A 20073-nucleotide genomic window follows, 5' to 3' on the forward strand; every position below is an offset into this window, starting at 1 on the left:
TTTTCAATCGTATTGTTCAACATAATCAAAAGGTAACGTTACCAATCATCAACTGTCAAGCTAGCTGTCTAGCTATGAAGTGGATGATCGCTAACAGCGTCACTGGAAGCTTGGCGTGTGCATGACAACAGTGGGACGCCTTTATTTTCATTTTAAATGCATGAAAACAGGTTAGTTAGTGCTTTCAGTCGCAAGTCTCACACACGTCTGGTGCTGCTTACGCGCCGAAAATCTAGAGAATAAACATCTGACGGTGTCTGATGGTAGTTAATGGGTTATGAAATATGTTAATCTAACTTGAAATATGGCCCAATTTCCCCCGTGATTTTTTCTGTCCACTGTCTATTCTGCTTTTTTGTTCAGTGAGGAAATGGTAAAATGTGTTAATTTGCTCTCTAAGTAGGCCAAACAAGCAGGCAGCAGACTGGTACAAATCGGATACAACATAGGGCTAAAATTTTACACACTTGGAAAAAAAAAAATTCCCCAGAGAGTTCTCCTCCAAGTTAAGTTTTTATTCCCCAGATGAATTATTTTTTTCTTCACTTTTGTTCGATGATAAATTTGCTGTTAACTTCACTTGGCAGAGATCATACAAATATGTACTGTAGCTTTTAGGGTGTGGGTTGTGGGGGTCAGAGACAAAGACAGAGAGGTTTTCCTGCTGCTGAAATGACTGACGTAGCGCGTTAAAAGCTTATGAAATGTGTTTTTTTATTTGGCTTTCAAAATAGCAATTTTTAAACTTCACTTACAACAAAACACAGATGTCTGTAACTCAAAATGAATGGGTGTTGTAAAATAAATACAATGATGAACATGATTGCAAAGGAATGCATTACAAACATAATACATAAAACATTGTTGGATGTTTTTTGTTTCTTACTTTGTGGTGTGCATGACAGTAATCAGTTGCTATCAGTTATAATTTAATTATATCAATTTTCTTAGTCCTCTGACCAATTAAAGACTTTCAATATATACCTTATTTTGCTGCTACGTATTTTTTTTTATTTCAAGAATCCACTCTTTGTACTGAGTGTTTTATACAAGAAATTCCATATTATTTCATTGATTTACATTAATCAGCTACTTCTCCTAATTCCTTGCAACCTACAAATAAAGAGCTGTAACACCCCCTACTGGCAACAACAGAGTAATGCAGTTATGAACGGTTTTTTTTATACAGGAAATGAAATAATTAAAACTAAATCTATGAGTGTTTCTGCTGTCAAAACTTACATGTGGTGATTATTTAATCAACTGATTTCACATCTTTTAAACTCATAAGGCAACTTCTATTAGGTTAATAGAATATAGGCCTCAGCATTTCTCCCCCAGAAATGTTTTCAGCTGCCTGGAGATGACTTTGAAACACAATTCAGACCTTCATGCTGGGAAATAATTTGTATGGTAAGTAGAAATGAACAGGTAATTAAATGAAAGAAATAACATTGGATAAATTATATATTTTGAGAAGTTCCCCAAACTTCCCTCACCTCTCTCAAAAAATGAAAACAAAATTTCTGAGAGGAAGCATAGAGGGAAGATTCACTTATGACCTCAGCTGTTATAATTGGTTAGTACTGTGGGGGTTAGCCATAACACAAAATAAGCATATGTCTATATTTACTCTCTAACGTAACAAAAACGTCGAGAACTGCGTTTGTGTTCACAAAACTAAATACCATGAATGTATGATGACTGGTATCATGGTGACTGTAACTTAAAAATGAAAGCGCGCATGCGCATGCGCAGCGCCGGTGTGATCACTGTACTGTTGTGTACTAGGGCGGTTTGAGAAGTCAGTCTTGTTAAGGTCAGCTCAGGGTGGTGCGATGGCAGCAAAGTCGAACAAGTTGCTTCCCTGTTTTATCTACGCTTTGTTCTTCCTACTCTTCCTACTCGTGTAAGTAAAGTAACAGACAAAAGCGAGAAAGTTTGTGAGCTATTTGTCGTTAGATTGACGTTACAAGGAAGTCTGTATCGTTAGCTGAAACGGGCATCTTAGTGCCTCATTAGAATTTCTGTGTTTTTTTTAAACAAATGTCTTCCATAGTAAAGCGCTGAATGTAACTTTAGAGGTTACTGGTAAGATATATGTATCAGCTCGAGAAGAAAAATGTTTAATATAAGTTAGGGTGGAGGTGTTTGAGCTAAGTAAGGTGGGGCTCGGTGGGGGAAATAAATCGACGGGTAACAGGATTCACCATAACACCTGAGTTCAAATTTTTACGTGAAACCAACCGTTAAGAGTAGACGAGAACAATATATGTCCTTTTTTATCATATATTTATTTTTAAGCTAGCGTTAAACTGTATGTTGTTAGTTTCACTTTCGCTTTCCGTCGCTGTGTCAGGTCCATTTCTCCAGCCTCATCTCAAACTGAAGAGACAGGTCAGTGCGTAGATGGCAAATACAGGCACGAGAACAGGGACTGCTGCAAGTGTGGGATAGGTAAGTGTCGATTTTATGAGAATGGCATGAATGGCAATATAAAAAAACAGTTAACGTAACAGTTATCTTAGCTACGTATTTTTATCTGAGCAGACTTAAAATGCCTTCCTCAGTCAAAGGCTGAGGCTAAGGGGCTATGATACCATTCTTAAGTAAAATGTGAATAACATTGTTGTATGGCCTATTTTAAACCTTTACTCAATTTATCTCTGTAGCCTTAACAAAGTCACACATCCATTAACTTGTATGGTGTTGCTTTCTGACTGGCTTGGATAATTCTACCACGGCTGCTTCTTGAAGAAAAAAATCAATTGTTTGCTTATATAATTAATAAATCAAATTCTTAGTTAGATTACTGGGATATCTTGTGTACGTATTGTCTGTCTGTCTGTACTGCATAATATGCACCCAATTGGCTTTGAGAATATGTTTTGTCCATACTGTAGGTCTGCAGGTGGTGAAGCACTGCATTAACCACCTACAGTATGGAAAATGTGAGCCCTGTGAAAGTGGGAAGTACAGCAGTCATCCCAGTAATGACAAGTCCTGTGAGCTCTGCACATCCTGCTCACACCCCAATGGTAAGGAGACCTCAATCAGACAAAACTGTTTTTCACTGTAGACATGTTTTACAGGCCATTTGTTACTTTTATCTCATCTGCAACTTGACATCATTTGGAAGACCGAGTGACCAACCTTCAAAAAATCTTTATTGTCACTGTTCTTGAAGAAATACAAGTTTACAAACCTACAAAAGAAATGTCAAATGTATTCATATGACAATAACAGTAAAGGAGTGAGGTGTAGTCACAGCCTCTTTTTAACATTTTTCACTATCTTGTGACATTTCTATACTAGGATTAATAAGATCAGAATAACTGATTATGAAAGTGATTTGGTTGGTTATGATATGATACAATATAATTTTCTATTGACCTTGAATTTATCTGCCTCCACATATTAATAAATAAAAAACAGTAAAAACAAACAACCAACATGTAAACAGAGTGACAGCCCTAATGTAAACAGAGAAGCACATACCACTGACAGCCACAAACAACATATGTTGCACATGTTCCACATAACACACGTCAATGACAAGTGGAAGAGATAAGAACACCATACATGGTTGTTGCCCTACTCGCAATTAATACCACACTGTGAGATATACGGATATCAACATAAAAGCATCCAAGAAAAGTTTAGAATAAATACCTTGTTTTATATAGAAGATTCTGGTAATGTCCAGTAGATGTTGCACCTGAGCACCAGCATGAAACCAAAACAAACGCTCTGTTTGGCCACACCTCCGCCATACAGCAGCCACCTCCGCCAACCTACAACCTGCTACTTTTTCCGCCCTGCCTATTCTGCTGTACCGTTTCAGAGACATTTCTAAGTGTTATGTTCTACTATGTAGTAGCAATTGGATATAACAGAGCAAACAATGGAAATTGGTTGGTAGGCCTGTACAGGCTCATCTAGGCAGAATGTTCAAGCTCAACCTGCAGTAGACCGCAGCCAGCATTGCACTGCTGCAGGCTAACGTTAGCACACTTTATTTTACTATGAATGTTACTCCAGCCCGCCACTAGCATGATTAATTACAGGATGACCGTGATATGATAACGCTACAGAACACAAAGGAAGCCAGTGTAACATTCAAATAAACATTGAGTTAGCGATCGTCCCTAGCGTTACTCTAGGATGCGGACATGAACTCACAAAGAGCTGATTATATATCATATATATATATCTATATATATTTAGATAGGACATACTTGATATATTAATGTGTAAAACAGCCTTTAACAAGTAACACAATATGTCATTTTTAAAAGAAGAATACAGTTTGTAACAATGCAAAGGTCTGTCAGCCCCTTTCATGACAGGTTTTTGGTTATACTTTCTTTAAAGAAAATCTAGCGGTGTCCGAGCCCTGTACCCAATCCAGCGACGCAAAGTGTGGATGTCAAAAGGATCACTACTGCAGCAGTGGCACAGACAAAGACTGTAAACTCTGCCAAACCTGTCACAAGTAAGTTGTTGTCCCTCAAATATCTGTTGTTTAGAAAATCATTGTTTAAAAAATGCAAGAAAACACAAAAAAGAGTCGCCAATTTATTGACTCGTGCTCATTTTTTTTATTGTGTTCAAGGTGCGGTGCTGAGGGGGTCAAAGTACCCTGTGTAGGCACAAATAATACGGTCTGCAATGAGAAGAATGAAGGTATGTTTTAGTTATTTTAGTTAAACTTAAATCATGATGGTCATTTATCAACAGAAATGTCATAATTGTGTTTTACTAACGTATTACACATCTTTGTGTTTCAGATGGAATTTCAGCAGGAGGAAAAGCCGGCATAGTGATTGGAGTTTTAGCTTTGATTGCTTTAGTAGCGGCTGCTGTGTTCTTTTGGAAAAAGACAAAACGAGGTGAGTATTTCTACAACGATACACGACAGCAGAGGGCACTAGAACATCATGTGTCTCTCAGTTAAAGCGAATACAGTAACAATAACCAAGGTTCTGTGTACATTGAATTCATATAAATTCTGTTGTTGTACTTTAATGAACATTTGTGTCTCGTTATCTCATCATTTATCTGATAGAAGACATCTCGATAAATGGAAATGACGAGGTAAGTTTTAGTCCTTTTTATAACTCTAAAAAGTTTTAGGATGTTTGCACTTTGTCCTGTTTTTCAGAGTCCATCTAACAGCCTCTGTCACACTCACACGTGTCCACTTGTACATGTATGATAAACACCTTTCTGTCTCTTTGGCATAGCTGTTCCTTTCTATAGGAGGTGCAGGTTAGTTGTCTGAAGCTGTTGGTGTTGTCGATCTGTGTCAGTAGTGCTGTGGTGTGCCATGTTTGTCTCTTTGATTCAGTTTTAAGTAGTAAATCTTTTACTAACACTAAATCTGCTTCTGCTTTCCAGGAGGGGCAGCCTCTTGGAGGTAAGAAAGGTAAGCATTTTTTATTTTTACATCATTGTTGCTATTTCTTATATATTTTGAGCTTGTCAGATGTTATAGTGATAATCAGAATGGATTATTTCTCTGTTTCAAAGTGTTTTATTTTAAAAAGTTTTGACTATCCACTCGATATCTCAGGAAGCCCTTACGGGAATATCTTCAAATTAATCAACAAAGATAGACTGATCAGTTCTGAGAGTTTGGTGAGTTGGGTGAGTAGTTGAGCGCTGTGGGAGACGGCTGCCTCTCCAGTAGCTCTTCAGTTATTTAGACTGAAGAACTCCTTTGTCCCTCATGCCATCAGGCTGTACAACTCCTCACTTAGGGGGAGGAGGTAACAGGGACAGACTCTCTCACAAGCGGTAGCCACTAATTCACCTCACAAAGTTAATAGTAGTTATCTTCTTTTATTCAACAGTAACATTTATTTATTTCTCAAAGGGTCATATGTGCAATAAAAAGCAATAATCTCTCACCACAGTGCAATAACCTAATACCACAGTGCAATAACCTAATTTAGTTTAATCGAACTAAATACCAGATCAATTACCCACTGTTTACTTGTATATTTTCTAAGAGTGTATATTTTATATATTTTGTTATCTAATTTTGTACTTTTTATATATATATATATATATATATATATCGATAGATATATATATATATATATATCGATAGATATATATATTTTGATCTTTATTTTTTACCCTCTGTGTGCTGATTCTTTCCTATTGTATTGTACTGTATAAGCTGCTGGAGACTGAATTTCCCAGAGGGAGTCATCCCAAAGGGATCAATAAAGTTGAGTCTAAGTCTAAGTCTAAGTCTAAAAGTCGCTGGAACTGTTTTAGGCCTTAACTCATTTGCTACAGATGACAATGTTTCCCTCAAATGTCTCATATAGAAAAAAATGTAGAAGCAATCACATTTAAAATCAAAGGTCAAAAAAAGGTCATCACTTTCAGGTCAAAAGTCATTTGGCAAAACAGAAGCAGACCATGACCATCAAATATTGAACTGATGACACATAAAAACTGTGGTGATTCTAAAAGATAAAGATTTTCTGAAGATAAAGATTTTTTTTCACAGTTAACAAATAGAGCAGCTCTAGACCGTACTCTTTGTTGTATTATTAGGAGAGACCCAACATTACAGTAATACCACAATTAGCGAGTACTTTGCAACAGCGGCAATAAAAACTTTTAGCAGTCGGAAACGTCAGAAATGATATTATCCGCAGAGGTCTCCTTTCCAAAATAAACAGCCCTGGTGATTATAAGCCAACAAAGACACTTAACAAAGTTTCAATTTAAAGTTGTAATCTTGAACATGTCAGTTTCGTTCTCTTTGGCGGCACCTATACCTCAGATATCCAGACAGTGTTGCATGTGTGACGTCCACGGTTGGCTCCGGTTGTAACTCTTGATTTTCCTCGCTGACGGTCGCTTTCCTTTTTAGACTGTTTGCTTCATCTGAGCATCAAATTTGTTTGTTTTTTTCTTTATATTTTAACTCAGTTTTGAAATTGTATCTGTAGTCATCGCTCTTTTCTTTGTTTGTTCAGCCATAGTAGATTACTGTTTACTCGCAACACCTGCAGAGACCAGAAAAGCAGCCGCTTAGCTCCGCCTACCCTCTCTGGCAGACCAACCACTGCTGGGTGATGGAAAACGCGTCACTAACTGGACGCTGCTTGAGATTTTTTTCCACAAAACTTGCCCAAAGACACCCAGTCTGTAATACTGCAAATGAAAGGCTTTCATCAGTGGGCCATAGGCTCAATCACCATTGTGTTACCTCATTCGACGATAGATAGTGACTTAACAGACATTTGTTTAAATGAAAATCTTGGAGATTATCACTTTAATAATAAAAATCCAATAAAATAATATCACATTATGATGTAGCAACAAAGCTGGATCACAACCCAGCCCTTAAAGTCCAAGGTACACTTTAACTTAACAATTACGCAGAGCAGTGCACAGAGTAAAGACAGCCACATAAACAACAAAAGTCCACTTCAGAAAAGAAATGGAGAAGACACACACCCTTTTTACAGCAGTGACGCTGAGGAAGAGATTGTTACTTTAAAAATCAGTATCTCTCTGCTGCACTGCTGCAACTTTAGCTCATTTAGCTTTGAACCTTTCATCCGGTCAAATGATACGGTAAAAAAAGATAGTGACTTGACTTGAAACACTAAGAAAGTAGTCGGCTAAGAATGTTTTAATGTAACGTTTAGGATGTAGGAGCTTGGTGCGGTGCTGACACAGTGGAACAAATAGTCGATGTTTGTATAACCAAATCTGATTCAACTAAAACAGCCCTATACATTTTCTTTTAAAATGTTGTTTCTTCACTTCAGATTTTCACTTCTAGCTCTTCTAACTGTTCACAAAAAGAGAAATGTGTTTAATTAATTCCCTTTTTCCTGTCTTTCACAGAAATTCCAAATGTGGATCTGCAGCCTCTCATGCCTGACATTGCAAAAGCAATTGGATGGAAGGACATGCAGGAACTAGCAATGCGTATCAAGATAGCGAACACTACTATTGATTGTTGTAAACTGGACCACCCAAATGATTCTGAGGAAGCGACACTCCAACTTCTGAGGAAATGGGTGGAAAAACAGGGCAAGGAGGCTCCAGGAAAGTTGATTGAACTGCTAGAAAAAAGTGAGAAAAATGCCACAGCAGATGCAGTTTTGAATATATTGCGTAAGGCTGGTTGATTTCAAATTCCTGCTTTCAGCACCTGTTTGAATATTTGCAATGATGTCTTGTGTTGGTATGGGACGATATGTAAAGGTAGAAGGGTTTCTTCACTAAAACAGCCTGCTGACTATACATGATCACCCTTGTTACACGAATATTTACTTTGGAATTAATCAATTTACACAAATTATTGTTTTGGAAATAATTTTAATAATTAAAAAATGATATTTATTACACTTAAAAATAGTCTTACACTCACAGTTAAAGCTGCGTGCATAGCCAACACCCAGTGAAGGCTTTCTCTCCTGTCACTGTCAGAGTCTGCTGACTTTTTCTTTTCCACCCATCTTTAACACCATCGTAACCCTCATCAGTTTCATCTCTGGTGGAGTCTGCAGTTTTAGCGTCTTTTAACCTCTATTGCTGATGTCATATGATGTCTGATGTCTATTGCTGTCAGTCCTCTAGATTCTGTGATAAGAGCTGCATCTCTTGCAAAGGTCGGTTCTTCATAGTAACAGTATGCTATTAAGAAATATCAAACCTCGGAATGCTGTTATTCAGAATCAAATTAGAACACAGCTGTGTATTATAGGATTTTTATCGTGTCATCCAGGTCATGATAAGTTTATGTGTGTGTGTGTGTGTGTGTGTGTGTGTGTGTGTATGTGTATATAGGTCGATATTGCCTGTTTTAAACCTTAATGGACGCGGGGGGGATCATGATTTATGATCATCTTATTCAGGATTTTTAGATAGTTTTTTACTTTAGGGATGGGGACTAATAAACAGGATTGTCCTATTTGTGATTGTGTAAAAGCACTGTGATTCCAGCATATTTTAGTGCAATTTTAAGAGTTTTTAAGCATATATGTTGATAAATAGGAAACTGTATTGAACCGCAATTATTTTTGCCAGAATAGTTGCAACATGAAATTCTCGCCTTGTACTTTGTACCAGGTGTTATGTTTACATAGTTGAGTTGAATTATTAATAGAAAAGATTTTAAGCAGAATGTAAGGGTCCTGTGATCTTCCACGGTGCTACAGTGGAGGAGTCATTTCCTTATAAGTAATGTATTGAGAAGTTGTGTGTCAGTATTTACTTCCACAAATTATTTTTTATCACAATGCATGCACAGAATTCTGCCTCCCATCCTGTGTTGACATATTATGTTTCAGCAGAATTTCTATGTGTCATTGTCTTTTTTACTTGAAGCTTGCCTAAGCTTGTTTATTGTGCAATCAACACCAATAAACACATTTTATGAGAGTGGATTTTGATTACTTATTTGTTGTGAAACTGTAACTTGATTTTTATTTTAGCTGTCCTTGAGGCATAATTATCAAATGGATTTGCTAAGTGACTCTATAGTTCATAAGCTCCACTTCTAAAGAAGTTGTAAGTATTAAAGTAAAGTAATTTCTCTTTTTTATGAACACGTTATTGCACACCCATTGTTGTGTTAATGCCTAAGCAATTGTTACATATCCAGTAATATCAGAAGACAAAAAGGAGATTACAAATACTTTTTTGGTAACTTTTACATTGAGAGTAACTGAATTGGTCGGTAGAGCAGGCGCCCCATATACAGAGGCTACAGTCCTCAACACACTGATCGCAGGTTCGATTCCCGGTCTGCCGATCATTTGGTGCGTGTCACCCCCTACTCCCTACTCCCCACATTTCCTGTCTCTATTCAGCTGTCCTATCTATTAAAGGCAAAAAGCTAGAAAAATAATCTTTTAAAAAAAAAAAAGAATTACTGAATTGGTGTAGTATCAAAACGGCCAAAACTTGTGTTGATTAACTCTCAATTAACAACTTAAATATCCGTAAGTCCTTTATCTATACCACTAATTCTGTTCAGGGCTGCGGGTGGCCGAAGCCTATCCCAGTTATCATTGGACATGTTGCCTGTCAATCACAGGGCTTACGCATAGAGACCATTCACAATCACATTGACATGTACGGGAAAATCCCCAAAATACCTAACAAGCATGTCTTTGGACTGTGGGAGGAGTATCCGGTTTATACCGAGTATACCGGTGCATCTGGAGGAACCCCACGCATGCACACGGAGAACATGCTCCACACAGAAAGGCCATCACCTCAAGATTCGAAACAGCAACTGTTTAGCTGTGAGATGACAGCGCATACCACTGCAACACTGGGCAACCCCCAACTATAAATATGAATCACAAAATTGTGTTTAACTTTCCGTCAATCTATTAATCAGTATTACTCTATATGTGGGCTAGATGTGGTGACATGACCAGGACATGTAGTTACTCTCCCTTTTGTTTATAGTTGATTAATTGCTCAATCAGGGCTCCTTTCTGTGAAACCCTGAGTGGTCACGGTAACAAGAAGGTGGCGTCAACCTTTTTGACTGAGCTATTTTTAGTTCTTACACGTACAGTCATGAAGATCACCTTTAAAGTTAAAATGGCAAATTTCTGACCTATTCTACAAAACTAGATACTACACTATCACTATTTCATTCATTAAAAAAACAAGAATATTCTCACATAATCATTCAGTGTTTTAGGTTTCAACTTTAGGAAAACCCTTACAGATAAATGAAAGTTAGCACACTAAACCAAACCATATTCATGTTTCTGTCCCGTAAATGAACGAGGAAGGAAGACCATCTGTTTAGTCCGGTTATTTTGGGGCTGCCGATCACATTGTCTACTTTCATTTCTCATCACTCGGCCCAAAGTTGCGACACTGGCATCGATGTGCCCTTGTTCACTTTTGTTTGTCCCACTACAAAAGATGTTTCAATTCTGCAAGAGTTTTTAACACTCTTTATCAAAACTGAGCACTGGTGTAGTGAGTAACATCAAGTTTAATTAATTTTATCGGTGAGTGGAGGTTTCTCTCCCTCCCTGTTTCTGTGTGTCTGTCTCTGCTTAATTACAGGAGTGGGTTCAGGTGTGTGGGAGCCAGTCGGCAGCTGCTAATCATCTAATCAACTCAGCTACAAATACCCGGCTTCTTCACCACCACACTGCCAGATCGTAGGCTCAGTTCGACAGTCGTTACGCTTCGGCCTCTTGCTCTCCAGATTTTGCATTCCTGTTTCTCTTACCCTTATTTCTTCTGCCTACAGTGCCTTGGACCTGCTCCCACCACCAGCCTACTCCCTCAGGAAAAGAACCTTGGCTCCTCTTACCTCAGCCCTGCCTTCACCTTTGTACCTTTTTTTGAGTTTGTAATACACCCTTTTGTTTTGAAACCAGCCTCAGTGTCTGTGTTCTGCTTCTTGGGTTCAAGTTCCTTTTTCCTGCGCAACAGAAAAGGGCAATTTTTACCAAACTGACTGGGTTTAAAGGGGAAAGGTCAATAGCTTTAAGTTGCCTTTTGCACTCTATTTGATAACTTAAACAAACTATTATTTGGCTATTTATTGATAAGAAAAATTTAACCAGTCCCTTAACCTGTCAGTTTTGTGTTGCAATATATACAGGGAGGGAAGATTTAGAGTTAAAGATATAATCTCAGTTCTGTTTCGTTATATTTGGCGGCACCATATGGCGATAAAAGGCAATCAGTGGCTCATATGTCCCCGATATCTAGACATCTACAGTTGGCTCCCTTCGTAACGGTTGTAACTCTTGACGCTGACGGTCGATTTCGTTTTTAGAAAGTTTGCCTTCATTTGAGCGTCGAATTTGTTTCTTTTTCTTTGGATTTTCACTTATTTTTGAAGTTATACCTGTAGTCATCAATCTTTCTTTGTTTGTTCAGCCATAGTAGATTACTGTTTTCTCACAACACTTGCAGAGACCGGAAAAGCAGCCGCTTAGCTCCGCCTACCCTCTCTGGCAGACCAACCACTGCTGGGTGATGGAAAACGCCTCACTTTTCTGCAAATGTCGCCACAGACACCCAGTCCATAATAATACTATATACTGCAAATGCAAAGGCTTTCATCAGTGGGCCATAGGCCTCATTCGGCGATAGATAGCGACTGAACAGACATTTATGTAAATGGAAATCTTTGCGATTATATCTTTTAAGATTAAATTTTTGGTGGAATATCCCTTTAAAAAATCAATACCAAAGCCAACAAGTTTTTAAAATAAGAATTAATATCACAACTATTTATTTAATAACAATATTAAATATTCTCCCTTATAGTGAATGGATGTTGTGATCAGCTTGATTTCATTAAAATATAATACATAAAATACAATAAAAATTTCAAAGTAATTCCTGCATAAAATCAATTTTTCTGCTATTAATTAAGATGCTCTGTCTGTTGCAAATAACAAAAACAGCCCGAAATACACAATTTATTTTTATTTATTATTTTCAGCATGAAACACAACATTAGGTCTTTTTAAATACTTTAAAAATGACAGCATCCTCGAGTATCAAGGTTAAATAAAAGTCAATCTTTGTAATCATGTGTTTTCTGCTGCTGAACAGACGGTGAAAAAATATAAATTACTTGAATAAGGAAAATGAAAATTGAAAATGAAATTACAAATAAATTAGCTGCAATGCAAGTAAAACCTTTTTCTTACATCACACCTGAAAATGAACAAGTTGGATGTTGATCTGAATCAGATGCTGCATGAAATGTCTCCATATTATATCCGTAGAAACAGACCAGATCAGAAGTATAAGTAGAGGAGACGAGGCAGGTCTCCGGTACAGGTGCACATAACAATATATTGAGAATCATAACCTCTTTAAGGAGTCTGATTTCCTGTGTGTTCCTTCTTGTAGGGTGCCAAAAAGTCTGTCCCAGTGCGTGAAATACGGCGCATAGTTCACTTTGGATTTGAGGTGATGGAGGTCGTGATGCCGAGCTCCTCCATAGAGGTCAAAGGGTACCAGTCTGTGTGGCGACCAGGGAAACTCATATCCTGAGTGGGCCTCCACTGACAGGTACATGTGAGTGATATAAAAGAGCATCTCAGTGAGCGGGTGGCAGTCGAGGAGTGCTGCATTCAGGGTTGTGAAGAAGCTGAGGCTCAACATCTCCCAGGCGCTTGTGTGTTCTGTGCTTAGGGAGAAGGTGGAGGTGTAGAAGTGGTGCTCCTTGTGGAAGAATCGATACAGCCAGGACACCTTGTGATGCAGCAGGTGCCACAAAAAATACTGCGTGTCGAACAGGAGGAGGCAGGCCAGAACATCCGTAAAAACAGACCACATCTCAGGTGCCAGAGGAGGAGACGACACAGGTCTCCAGTACCAGTGCACAACAGAGAGCGGGAGAATGAAACAGACGTGGTTGTGGAGGATTTTGCACAAGCACCTCCGAACCATCGCCCATGTCAGCCTGCTCTGAGGCTGGACCTTGAAGCGACGTACCAGGGGAAGTCTGGAACAAAGCATATCCAGGCAAATGTAAGGCAGGCAGCAGCTCAGGTGAACAGTCAGGGAGAAAAAAACAGGGAAAAATGGAGATCTGAGGAGGCTCTGTTGAAGTAACCAGTCCCAAAGATTCTGCAGAAGGAGCCTCTGTGTACTGTCTGAGTCGGTCATCTCTGCAGACTGAGAAAACTTCACCGTCTGATGCCTTTTATATCACAGCTGAATGAGTGAAAGTGTAGAAATGAAGTGTCGAGTCATTGTGCAAGATACTTGCTTGAAGAATTTCCTGGGGGGTTTTCACTAAACGCAGTGCCACAGTGTTTCCATGACAGATTTATCCAGTCATATCAAAGCTGCTATACTTTACCTTTTATTGCACCGTAGACACATATTCTTGTCGTCGTCGTCAAAGAATGAATATGATCCAGTGTAGAAGTTGGTGAAAGTAGTCTAAGCGACAAGTTGTGTTCAAACTGCATCTTTTGTGTCCTGCACTCCTTTACTTTTCCCTTTTGCTCAAACATAAAGCGCCACCTTGTGGATGAATAGCTGAGATATTTTAGGCAGCCTCTAACCAACATAAAGGCCCAACTTGTTCATTTTTAAATGTTACATTTGAGAGAGGGTTTTACTTTTATTGTAGTTAGTTTAATTGCAATTTGATTTACACTTCGATGCATCCCGATTCATGTCCTAATTTTTCTTTTTTTTTTAAAGGACAAAACATTTTATGGTTCCAGCTTCTGAAATGTAAGGATTTGCTGCTTCACTTTTAAATTAGTTAAGTATTTCAATAATTTTTATCATTTTAAGGTTTGTTGTTGGACCAAAACAAGACAAAAATTGATTGATGCAGATTAATCTGTAATTAAAATTGTGTATAGTCTAGTTGGAGTCTTATATAGTGTTATATGATATGATATTATCAAGCAGAGGGGCCATTTTTTCTGCTTTGTGTACTTTAGATACTTTTAATTCCAATTTGCTGACTATATTCATATAGGTACTTTTGCTAACCAAGAGCTACATTTAGCTGCTTTATAGCCAACAATTTCACATTTTGAATATGACGGGGTTTTTGTTTTTTTAACCCAGACCAATGACTCTTTGATCCAGACAGCAATTTAACTGTAAGCTAGTGGATTAAAACTATCGTAATAGTAAAAAAAAATTACATAAAAATTGTGCAGTTAACAGCATCACGCGTGTATTTGCAGTTGCATGTTGTTATTCTGGCTAATTAATTAAAAAAAAAAAATACTGGATGACATTAAGTAAAACACTGTGATTGTGCACACATTATAGGAAACTGCTCCTCACAGTTAAAAATATCCATGTTGGTTGCAGAGAGGAAGCTGGGCGGTCTTTCTCTGTATGGGTGGAGCACTCAGGCAGGAAATGTGTAAGAAAAAAGCTGTACAACTGTTTCTCGTTTGCCTCGTGAGTTTGACGAGCTTGTTCTCACCGTAGAGCCCGTTAAACACGACTTTATCAGCATGAACTCAGCTAGGGAAGAGAGCAAAGGTAGGGTTAGCCACTTCTTTTACACCGTGTATCTTCTAAAATTATAATTTTTCTTGACTAGGACATCGACGAAGAGCTAAACATGCAGATTAAGATGCTAAATGTATGCATTGTCCTCATATTTTCGGAAAGTAAACGATAAAGTTGTTGCTTTAGTTCGTTTAAAAGTTTTACAAAGCATCATATAAAGCACCGTTTGTTTGCTGTAAGTGACTCATATGTCTGGAATAATGTTTTCACAGTCAACACATTTCCGTGATGAGCTGGTCACTATTTTGTTGCTACGACAACTGAGGAGGGAACCGTTGGCAATGTGTCTAAACGACATCACTTCACACGTATGAAGTGACGCTATAGCATGAGAGAGTTTGGTTATTTAGCTACACCCTGACATCGAGAGCTCAAGATATATTTACTTTGTTACTCATGTACTGTAGTGCATTTTTAAAATAGTATTCAAATTATGTACTCGAATAAGTAAAAAAGGACCAAGTGCTTTTATGCAGAATGATCAATTTAAGGATCTCGTTTTTCTAATATATTATTGGATTTTTCCAAATATATTTCTTGCCTTGATGTGTACATAAATGTTATAACATTATATATAGCTACCTCTGGGTAGTTGATTCTTTAATGATATATCATGATTCATTGGTTGATAATATGTTGTATTACTAATCTGAATCTCCAAAGTACAGAGTAACTAAAGTGAAGGTTCTAGACTGAAGGTACAGTATTTGGCTGGCAGTTGTAGTGTGTATAAAGCAATAACCTAGTGGAAATAAAATTATTGAAAAATTTACTTTTTACTTAACTAGGTTCACTTGAATTTGGTAACTTTACTGGTCACAAAACAGGTTAAAAAGGTTAACATTTCTTACACAAAAATGATCAAATATAAAGTATTTGTATGAGTTAAACTCTAAAGTCAGTTCCAACTTGACAAGCTGCAAAAGGCTACTTACATGTTAATACATGTACACATACATAATATTCCAATAATATAAATACTGTGCTGTTAATACATTTTTTTTTAATGCGTGGTATTTTGATTGTACCAGAGTATTTCCACAAAGTGGTCTTTGTACTTAACGTAATGGGATAATGATAAACTGGTTTGCTTACATTAGCTAACATTAGCATCTTTAAGCTAGTGTTCATATCAGACAAAGGCTGTAGCATCAAAACCAATTAATGTTTTAAATTGAGTAATGTCTTTTTTCTCAGTCTTTCCCCATTGTTGTTTATGTTGACGTCAATAGACAATGTTATGTAACAAGAGATGATCTTAAATACATTGTTTTTAGCCGTAGCAGAGGCCCGCTTCATGTTTGTTTGGATGGACTGAGCTATGCAAGTGTTGGAAAACATCCCAGTGAGTAAGTCATGGGAAGTTACCCTGGCTCTGTGGCCTCACATACTCTACTATTACTGCTCTGCCATTTTAAGCTTAACTCTGACAGAGAACAGCTAAAACTGTCATGATCTTAAAGTGAGATCATGATGCGCGTGCACTTCCCATTTCTGGTTTCACTTATTTGCAGGAAGTCCCCTTGAGCATGTCATAAGTGTTTTATGTTTTACAATGATGATAGTTTGAGTTAGCAGTTTTCTCTGTGCTAAAGGGCGTGGAACATGAGCAGGAGCCTTATGTAATTTCCTCGCTTGTACAATATATTGCATACAATATATTTACGTCATACGGCTACCGTATGACGTCCAGGAAAGAATATAATTATGTCAATGTCATTGTTTCCCACATCGTTTCACTTTTTTCCCTGTGGATAATTTCCAAAAGGGGAGGTGTCTTATATTTTTATTTTTGGACAAAATGTTAACAGGATGTGAATGTTAACAGGCAACATGTTTGTTACTAAATAGGGTTATCAGAGAAGGGCACGACCTTCTGAAGGGCTCGATCTTCCTTCCTCCCATGTTGCACAGTCTGATACTGGACGAGTGCGTCACTCAGCCCACTGCCTCTATATTAAGAGTACAATCTGTGCTTCCCCCTGGGGTTGAGTGCTTTACAGAAATAACTGAATTTTTAAAAATATAAACCATTATTTGCATAAATTTTATTCAGTACACCAATTATATTTTTGTCTTAAATCGACTTTTGTTGTTTCAGGATCTGACCTGCTGCTGCCCGGATGTCTGTAAAGTGCTTTTAAACTCATGGGTTAGAAACAACTAGAAGATGCAGGGGGCCATTGCTCGAGTGTGTATGGTGGTGGCCGCTGCCATATTAAACCATCCCTCGCTGTTTCCTCAAGAGAACACCACACTCCCCGACCAGGACGAGGAGCTCATTGCTCGCATGCGAGAGCACGAGGAGAGGCTGCAAAGGGAGCAGGCCAGGCTGGAGAAAGAGCTTTCACAGCTGGAGTCAAAGCAGGAAGAAACCAGCCCAGAGGAGGGTTATGGTTGGTACTTTTGGAGCGCTGTGTCATTCCTCATTTTCTTCACTATCGAGATGTGCAGGGTGGAAGTTTCTGACTCAGAAATCAGGCCCAATGAGGATGACGATATAATATCAGAGAGTGGATCTGTCAGTCCTCTTACGATGGTGCTGGATAAGGACGTCCTGCGCAACTTCTGTGACAAATGCACCTACACTTCAGCCCACGAAAACTGGAGGGTGAGGGAGTTTGTCGAGGGTTTTGCTGACGACTTGCTGGAATCGCTCAGGAGCGTGTGTGACAGGGAGGCGGACATGGAAGTGGGGGACTTTGTTGGGATTGGAAGCATGTTCGAATCTTGGAAGGTGTGCAAGCCGCTGATGTGCGACCTCTTAGTGCCTTTCTCGCCTCCAGATCCGCACTCTTTTCAGTTCCACCTTTGGTGCAGCCCCTTCAGTGACGTGCCTCCTGACATGCAGGCCTGTGGGAAGATAAAGGTAACCAACGAGAACGAGGACGGCTGTCTCTGTGGCTCTGCTAACCTGGGAGAGGACATGCTTTGTCTGTTGCACAGCAGGAACGACACCCTCAAAGTGGACCACAGTCCTGACGAGCTCCTCTGCTCCAGGAACACACCTTTCCTCGCCAAAGATCAAGTCATGAAGTGGTTCCAGATCTCTGTAACCAAAGCATGGGGACGCATCTCTCACAAATACGACTTTGAGGTGACTTTCCGCAACCTGGATGCTGCCGGCGCGCTGAAAATTCGATTCCGTTCTGGGAAGGTCATTGTGATGAACATCATACCGGTGGTCCAGTTGGAGGACACAGATGCTTATTTTGTCTCCCACTTTCCCTCAGAGTGTGAGAGCCCTCCTGACCCATACTGGCCCCTTTCTTTAGCTGTGTACGAGAGGAATTTGTTGAAATACTTTGCTAAACGCCTACCGCAACATTCCTGTCATTTGCACTGCCTCCAGATTGTTACTTTCCTACACAGGAAGCAGACAGGGCTCACAGGAAAAAGTGCATTCACAAACTACCACTTTAAGACTGCTCTGTTGCACTTGTTGCTGAGTAAAAGCTCCTATTCTTGGGGCTTTGAGAGCCTGGAGCACAGGCTCCGGGACATGTTTTGCTTCTTGCAGAGGAGTCTGCAGGAGAAGAGACTCCATCATGTACTTATTGGAAACAGTAAAGTGCCAAAAGACGTCCAGGTTCCTGAGGTAATCTGCAGAGCAGAGCCGGTCAATCTGCTGCGATCTCTGGTGCTGCAGGGGAAGCTTTATGCAGCAACAGTCAGACATTTTCAAGAGATGTTGAGAAATGCAAATGTGCTCATACAAGAGTACACACCTCACTTGTCAAACGGAGGTTTACACCACAGCCCAGATGAAAGCTTGTAAGCTTTGGACATGTGTGTCTATTTTCTATTTCTATTCTATTTTTAGCACTTGCACATGTCGTTCAGTGTTACTAAGAATAATGTAACAAGTTGCACCAGATATAAAAGCCGTGAGATGAAAAGGTGAAAATACAGCAGCAGCTATTTTGCTATGGCTGATATTTAGACATGTTTTCTGTTGCTGCTTTCTTTACACTTGACATGGTGAGAAATGTATTGAGAATATCTCCCCCAAACAACATTAGCAGCATTTCAGCAGAGGGATCTTTTGTTTTCAAAATCTATTGGCAGGACAATCTGTGTCCTACAGGATTTACTTGTGTAGAGTTCATCTTTTGGAACTGTTCCTGAAGCTTTCAAGTCTTATTGCTAGTTTTATAACTACTACTGCCTCTAAAATAAGCAGCAACAGTAATGTACAGGAAGGATCATCCTTTTCACCATTCTCCTGAAAAAAGGAACTTTTGTTTTTTGGGGGAAACAATAAACCACAAATACCTCTTGTATCACAGCAGTCTAACAGGAATATTTTACCTAACAGTATATCAGTGTTTTGTATTTATTCATGTTATTAAATGTATCATGGCAGCTATTAAATGTTGTAAAATACTTTGTTTATTGGAAGGCAGAGTGTTGCTTCTAAAATTTCCACAGTTTTGATGTGACATCTTTGGTAAAGCTCATTTTTAAATAAATAAGTGAGGCAAACAGGATGCATCTTTTTGCTTCTTTATTGTCATACAGATGGGAAATTCAGATTTAAGCCAGAGATGTTACATGTACAATATTTGATAAAAAATAAGTGCCAAATTCTGAAATGGATTATTGAAAAATACATTGAGTCATATTAACCTCACTGAGCCTCACTCCCATTAGAGTGAGTTCATATTTTAACCTCATTACAAAAATAAGTCTTAAATGTCCAATAAAAACATTGTAAACTCATTCTGATATTTCAGTGTATTTTTCTTCGGTATATTTTCTTTTATTTTGAAAGTTTTTTAAGTTATTTTGAAGAAGTTTTCAATCTCATCAAGGTGTTCACCATGGCATCTTACGCTGCAGTCCTAAACTGCTCTGTTGGAGGTTAACTTCAGAGATTTGGATTCAAATTGCCTATAAAAAGCGCCGTCCTTTCACTAATTCTTTGACTAACTTATTTTTATAAGCGATGATGATTCTCAGCTGAGGAAGTGCATTATAATAGCAAAATTATTGGACTGTGCGTGAGTACAGCCACTGAAGGAGTGCTTGCAG

The 20073-nt window shown here is 38.5% G+C and overlaps 3 protein-coding genes across 3 annotated transcripts; 2 read left to right on the top strand and 1 right to left on the bottom strand.

Annotated features, from left to right (window-relative positions):
• Positions 1-1776: 1776 nt before the first annotated feature.
• Positions 1777-9426, top strand: fas (Fas cell surface death receptor). Its single transcript, XM_069658052.1, has 9 exons — positions 1777-1909; positions 2360-2457; positions 2904-3038; positions 4375-4495; positions 4616-4686; positions 4791-4892; positions 5069-5097; positions 5401-5428; positions 7882-9426. Exons 1-9 carry the CDS (start codon positions 1839-1841, stop codon positions 8166-8168), a joined length of 942 nt encoding a protein of 313 aa, XP_069514153.1. The 5' UTR covers positions 1777-1838; the 3' UTR covers positions 8169-9426.
• A 3057-nt stretch (positions 9427-12483) lies between these two features.
• Positions 12484-13656, bottom strand: LOC138588870 (cholesterol 25-hydroxylase-like protein). Its single transcript, XM_069659117.1, has one exon. It carries the CDS (start codon positions 13654-13656, stop codon positions 12847-12849), a length of 810 nt encoding a protein of 269 aa, XP_069515218.1. The 3' UTR covers positions 12484-12846.
• A 1266-nt stretch (positions 13657-14922) lies between these two features.
• itprip (inositol 1,4,5-trisphosphate receptor interacting protein) lies at positions 14923-19743 on the top strand. Its single transcript, XM_069658731.1, has 2 exons — positions 14923-15009; positions 17141-19743. Exon 2 carries the CDS (start codon positions 17210-17212, stop codon positions 18815-18817), a length of 1608 nt encoding a protein of 535 aa, XP_069514832.1. The 5' UTR covers positions 14923-15009; positions 17141-17209; the 3' UTR covers positions 18818-19743.
• Positions 19744-20073: the final 330 nt, after the last annotated feature.

The sequence above is a fragment of the Semicossyphus pulcher genome, unplaced genomic scaffold (genome assembly GCF_022749685.1).
Source record: "Semicossyphus pulcher isolate SPU_LCO1_2020_fin unplaced genomic scaffold, fSemPul1.0.p SCAF_12, whole genome shotgun sequence".
In the NCBI taxonomy this organism is placed as follows: domain Eukaryota; kingdom Metazoa; phylum Chordata; class Actinopteri; order Labriformes; family Labridae; genus Semicossyphus; species Semicossyphus pulcher.